At 33.8% G+C, this 6,831-nt stretch overlaps 1 protein-coding gene across 1 annotated transcript; it reads right to left on the bottom strand.

The window, feature by feature from the left end:
- Positions 1-2,896: 2,896 nt before the first annotated feature.
- On the bottom strand, positions 2,897-3,816 carry LOC111373096. Its single transcript, XM_022995575.1, has 2 exons — positions 3,531-3,816; positions 2,897-3,412 (listed from the first exon to the last, which is right to left on the bottom strand). Exons 1-2 carry the CDS (start codon positions 3,625-3,627, stop codon positions 3,297-3,299), a joined length of 213 nt encoding a protein of 70 aa, XP_022851343.1. The 5' UTR covers positions 3,628-3,816; the 3' UTR covers positions 2,897-3,296.
- Positions 3,817-6,831: the final 3,015 nt, after the last annotated feature.

The following is a 6,831-nucleotide window of genomic DNA, read 5'->3' as shown; positions in this document are numbered from 1 at the left end:
TAGCACATCTATCTCTGTCATTCCTAATGAGGTGAAAACTTAGGTTCAACAACTTGAAGTGGAGAATAAAGATGAAGTAGAGATAGATGAGCATTCTGAGGAAGAGAACCCTCTACCAAATTATAATTTAGCTACGGATAGAGAGAAAATAATCAAGAGCACCTAGAAGATTTGGATATGAGTCTGAGTTAGCTTTTGCTTAAGCTAGCTATGAGAAGCTAGTTGAAAGAGAACCAAAAACCTTTGAGAAAGTGATGAGAAATGAACAATTAAAAGAGTAGTTTAAGGCAATGAAAGATGAGTGAGTTCTTTAGAAAAGAATCAAACTTTGAAAGTAGTACCTAGACCTAAGAAAAAATACGCAATTGACTGTAAGTTGGTTTTTAAGGTTAAGGAGGATACTACTGTATCTAAACATTTAAGATTTAAAGTTAGGCTAGTGGCCAAGGAGTATACACAGATAGAGCGTGTTGATTATAATGAGATTTTTTTACTCGTTGTTAAGTACACTACTATTAGGATCATAGTTGCATTAGTTGCACATTTTGACTAGAACTTGAATAACTTGATGTAAAAATTTGGTTTTTTTATATGGTGAACTTGATGAGCAAATCTTTATGAATCAACCAATAGGTTTTAAAGATAAACTAAAATCTGATCATGTGTGTTTCTTGAAAAGATCCTTATATGGTCTAAAACAATTACCTAGACAGCGTTATAAAAGATTTGATTCTTTTGTCCTTACTATAGAATTTCAGGGGAGTAAGTTTGATCATTGTCTCTATTTTAAATATAATGTTGTCAATAATGACTATGTGTTCTTATTGCTATATGTGGATGATATGCTCTTAGTTAGTTCACCACTGAAATGGATAAGCAAGATAAAAACAAATAAATGACGAATTTGACATAAAAGATCTAGGTAAAACGAAGAGAATCCAAGGTATGGAAATTGAAAGAGATAGATCAAATTTTGCTTCTTTTTTTTTCGGCATCAATCCTCCTATGTTTCAAAAGTGTTGAAAAGATTTGGCATGCATGACTGCAAACTTGTTACGTTACCTTTAGCTAATCACTTTGTCTTATATAATGATTAGGCACCATGTAATGAAAACGAAATAGAGCACACGAATAAGATCCCATACTTTAATGTAATTGGATCTATTGTATATTTGATATTTTGCATTAGATCAGATTTATTAGCATTTTGTTGTTAGTAACCTTAGTAGGTACATGTCTAATACGGGTCCCGAGTATTAGAAAACCTTAAAATAGATGTTAAGGTATTCAAAGCGAACTAGTGAAGTGAGTCTAAAGTTTGGTGCTAATAAAGAAGGTGTGAAATTGAAAGGTTTTGTAGATGTAGACTATGTATGGAATAGAGATAATAGAAAATCTACTTCTTCCTATGTGTTTACTTTGTCTAACTCTTGCGTTAGTTGGAAATCACAGTTACAACACATATATGCACTATCGACTACTGAATTTGAATATATTGCTACAATTGAAGCAATTAAAATAGGTTTGTAGCTTAAAGGTTTGTTACATGAACTCTGTATTTTAAATGATTATGTAATAGTATATCAAATAGTCAATCTTTTATACATCTATACAAAAATCCTGTCGTTCACAAATGTGCCCAAGCACATTGATATTAGACTACACTTCACTAGAGATATTGTGTCTCGGGAAGTGATAAGACTTGAAAAGATACATACACAATATAATCCTTCGGACACAGGCACTTAGGTGCTATCGCAGGTGAAGTTTAGAAATTGCAAAGACTTTCTAAACATGGTGGAGGTAACTAATTTTCAATTTTATCAGTTCCCTATTTTGTAAGTATTACTAACAAGTGATAATGTTTTTTTTTTTTTTTTTGACAGGTCCTTTGACACCAATATGAAAGTTTGATGGACAAATTATTGTCAAACTACTTCCCGAACTATGATATAGCTCAATGTGTTTTCTTTGTCGACATCAACCAAATGGTTGAATGAAAAGTCGACATATCAATAAAGACGACCCGATCCCAAAACCAATTGGGTCATTGGAAGTAGCCTAACTTATTTAGTACTGCTTATGATCCAACCTTTTCTCCTTGGAAGATTTATAGGAGTCAGCCTACTAAGTGATACCAAATTCACTTATCCATTTGTAATGGGTTTGGGTCCACCATGGGGACCTAATGAGTGTTACATATAATTGTTCCTCCTTCATTTGGTTTTCACATGTTTGATACCCATCTCTGTCTTTCTCCCCATGATACCATCTACCTACCTTTGTGCTTTTGGATCGTCCATCTCTGTCTCTCTCCTGCCTCCATGGCTGTATTCGTGGCTGTGTTCACACTTGTGCTTGTATCATTTGTGCAAGTCATAACAACCAGAGAGAAGTGTTAATTGGAGGATCCTCGGGTCGAGTGTGCTTGTTGAGGTTGTCAATTGGAGGTTAAAATTGAGCCTAGAGCAACTTTTGGTGACAAATCTTCCACTACAGTTACAATTGGTAAGCAAAAAGGAATAGCCTGCCATTTTGAACCAAGATTACCAAAATCTACTTGAGTCTAAAATAGATTCTCATTGTCATTGTTGGACCTACTCAAGGTCCTAGTGGGTCACTTGACCCACCAACTTCAAGTTGGGTTTTTTTCTTTTTTTTTTTTAAGAACCAAAAATTAGAATTGGGCAATAATGATAGTTGGGCTTTTTTTTTTTTTTTTATTATAATAGAGTTCCAACAATGAACGAACATTTGAGAGAGTGAGAGTTGCAATTATTTTGTCATTTGTGATATTTAATTTGAAAATTCTTTAAAAATTGTTATTCATCATATATGAGAGATTATTTGAAATTCATTGAGAATTATTATTTATCTTATATATGAGATTTGTGAATCTATGATAGTCATCATATGTATGTGTTTTTGTAGGATACATAATTCTTTTTGTAACCTTTTAATAAATTTGATTGTCCCACTACCTCCAAATGTCTGCGTCCGTCACTGCTGATTGTTAACCAAAAAAAAAAGGAAGTTACAGAGCAAAAACAGTAAAACATAATGGAACTTGTGTAATTAATTTTCCTTTCTCCAATTGGTTTTCTCAAACCTCGTCTTTGGGCTTCTCATCTTCCCACCACATCGACAAGATGCAATATATTTACAAAACAAAATAAAATCAGTCTAAGCCAAATGAACCAAGTAAAGGGGTCTGTCTGAATTCTGATCAAAATCAAAATTAAAACAGGCCGACCCCACAAATTAATATACATGCAAAAATATATTGAATTCAAGAACTAACGTTGCAGGTTCTGGGTTTTGGACTTGTCCAAAATCGACCACATCACCTGAACATCCTCGTAGGTACACGCCATCACCTCTCCATGCAAATCCATTACACTCTTCTCGGGTCCTGCAGTGAAATTGTGCATGTGTCAAGCTTTGACGTGCAAGGAAATCTTGAAGACAATGAACAAATTGAGTTTTTAAATCAAGTAGTTCAACAAGTACACAGACATATACTGGCGTACCTTGTTGGGACTTCTTGTCTCTTTGCTGTTGATGATTGAAGAAAGTACTGCAAGCTTTTCTAAAGGGATAGGTGATAGTTCGATACCAAGAGGCCATTTTTGAACACTTATTGTAGGTTTCTTTGTATTGAGAAATGGCAAGTCCAAGAATAGTTCTATATAGAAATGGTTAAGTGGGTATGGAGAGAAGGCAAGATCCGGTAAGTGTGGTTTTGATGGATTGGAGGGTTATGTTTGTAAGATTTTCTTATCTAAAATTCTGAATTTTGGTGCCAACTGCGCCTTGGCACATGGCGCACGCTCCCCAAATGGATCACTACACGTGAAGCCATTCACTACTTTTGGTGAACGTGACGTGAAGTTAAGACAAGTTAGTCCCCCTTCCCCTCCTATCCATTTAATCTACCTGCAAGTTATGTTTGTTAGCCCCTCCAATTAATCTACCTGCAAGTTAGGTTGCACGGGGAATAGAAATGAAAAATGTTTGCTTTATTTAATGTTTAATTTTGAAATAAAAATAAGTTTAGCTTAAGTATATAAATTTTATAATATTTGGTATCATGAATTACAAAATGATTGACCATATTTATTGGGTGACAATTGACGATCGACAAACAATCCTATAGAGAAAGATTTAATAAAGTTATAGAATCTTATCACTGAAGAAATAATATCATAAGATACTGAAATATCTCATAAGAGAATATGAAAATACTTCAACAATTACTTTTAATTAGAAGTGTGTAATTTTGTTTATTCTTAATTCAAATATACAACGAAGTCCAAAATCAAGTGTAATTCTTCATAATATTTTTTAAAATTTTATGACGAAAAGTTTCTTGAAAGTATTTTATTTAATTAAAAATAATAAAAATAGAAAACATTTTTTTATGTAGATATATATTTCATCTAATACTTGCAAATGAAAATTTAAATGTTTAATAGTTGATTAAATTAGTGATTGTTATAGGGAATATTTGGAAGAGAGCAGACATGTGGGATTCAGACCATAATGTGAACAAGTTAGACAGCCTTTTCAATGTAAACTGAGTATGTCGGGCTTAATGTCGTTATTAATTGTAATGCAAACATAGAAAATTCTTTTACCCGAGTTTCATCAATTTCTCATAATTGGGGAGTCATTCCGGTCCTTCAGCTATTTTTCTTGGGTAATGGTTTATTCTCGTCTATTTCGACCAAAAAAATAATCGCTAAGCCTCACACGTATAAAGATACGCACCAACAGTCAAATAGTTATTAAACATTTGAGGATTCAGAAGTCGATTCGAAGTAACGATTATATCGATTTCAAAAACGGAACGGCATCACGAAATTATATCTCAATGATATATATTAGAATGTAAAGTAGTTTGTGTTATCAATAAAGTATCTATTCACATGAGATAATTTTATCTTGAACTTGATGTTCGCTTTGATGCCTTCTCTCATGGAATCCAATGATTGTTAAGTAACAAGAAAATTAATACTACATAAAATGAAGTCAATGTTACCCTTCGCTCAACTTGTAAGGCTGCAGTTCGCTGCACGTTTTAGGCTGACCTCAATACTTATCTGTGCTGTTTAATGTTGTTTAATTCCCAGTTAATTAATGCGAAATTATTGTAAAGAAAAAACAATTATCATGGCCTTCGAGATTATTACGAACCAATTAAGTCAAGTTGACCTGCTAAGCGAGCTAGTCATACAAGAAAAAAGCACAAACTGAAGTTCCATCTCTCTCTCTCTCTTGTCACCACGATAATGATAATTCAATGGTATCTATATATATGAACCATATTCCCTTGAAAAAAGATTAGGACTCATATTTTACCGTCTTTACATTTTGATACACTTTGCTATCTATATTGGCTTGATCATCGAAAAAGGCTACATCCCTTCTTATCAGGTTGTCAAAACTTTGTTTGAGATTGATTCAAATGTTTTTCGACCTTCAAAACACTAAAAGGCTAAGAGAAGAAGTATTAGTAATATGTCATGGATTAATAATATCCATAGACCTTAAATTTTTCAAATGTTTAGGATAAGAGGTATAAGGTATATGTCATGGGTTGAATAAATATCAACATAGAGAACCCCCCCACCCCACCCCTCCTCCCCAAACCTAATTCACTTTTGTCATTCTAATTCTAAGATATAGAAATTAGTTAGTGGTACACAAAGTACATCCATTGATACGGCATGACAGATAGGGACCAAAATTGAGTTTTAACTTGATTTTGAGACTCTACTTTAACTAATAAAGTAAGCCAACTACCAACCTACATCAAGCAAGTGGATCCATAGTCACATGCACACATATAACTGAATTTAATGCTAGTGTCCCACACAATTTGTCCATAATCTATCTATGCCCACGTTATTAAGTATTACTATTATATCTTAGGGTTAAAACTTGAAAACTTCAGTGACCAAAAAACTGCATTTGGAATGAACGACTTATGCAAGCGATATGCGATTTGTTGAGGTTTAAATAAGGGATTGGATATCCTCCAAGTTGACATCTGTTAAATTTTGATACCTAATAAATTTGGACGATGATATTAAATATTTGTTGGATTAATTGTATCGACACACAATTGATTGGCTCGACCTAAGAACAAATTGGGGCCAGTGGAAACAACCATGAACTTGTGTTGCTCATGATCGATTCTTTAGTTGGACAGCACTTTATGAGTTAGCCCAATTCCCCTTTGATTTGTTGGCCCATCTCATGTTATGTTGATTGGCCCAATCTGTGTTTAGCCTATTTGTTATGCTTTGGCTCATTGACCGATTGTTAGCCTATATGTTTACCTATACCTCAATCTATAAGTGAGCCTCTGTTTCGGGATCAACGTTTGTATGTGCAATAGAGAGAAAAAAGAGGTAGTCGTTCTTTCTTGCAGTTGAGAGCTTTGCTTGGTGTCTTTAGGGGTGAGCAAAACCTGACCGAATCCGACCAAACTGAATCAACCCGGTCGGGTCTGGTTGAGTTAAGTTGGATGATGGGTTAACCCATAAAACCCAATAGAATGCACCCAACTTGACCCGCATAGTTAAAAAAAAATGATTCAATTTAAAAAAAAAAAAAAAAAAAACCAAAAAAAAAAAAAAAAAAAAAAAAGCAGCGCTTGCAGCCAATATAATTATAAAAAATAAATAAATAAAATTAAAAGAGAGAGAGAGAGAAAATCGAGCCGTCTCAAGCTCGAGCCTTTTTTTTATCGAGCTTTTGCTCCACTTGGCTCGAACTCGAAAAAAGCCCATTTGATTTCACTCGAACCTTGAGTTTCGGCTCCCC

The sequence above is a fragment of the Olea europaea genome, unplaced genomic scaffold (genome assembly GCF_002742605.1).
Source record: "Olea europaea var. sylvestris unplaced genomic scaffold, O_europaea_v1 scaffold1070, whole genome shotgun sequence".
NCBI classification, from domain to species: domain Eukaryota; kingdom Viridiplantae; phylum Streptophyta; class Magnoliopsida; order Lamiales; family Oleaceae; genus Olea; species Olea europaea.
The sequence above is the reverse complement of the archived record's forward strand: the minus strand, read 5'-3'. Positions and strand labels throughout refer to the sequence as shown.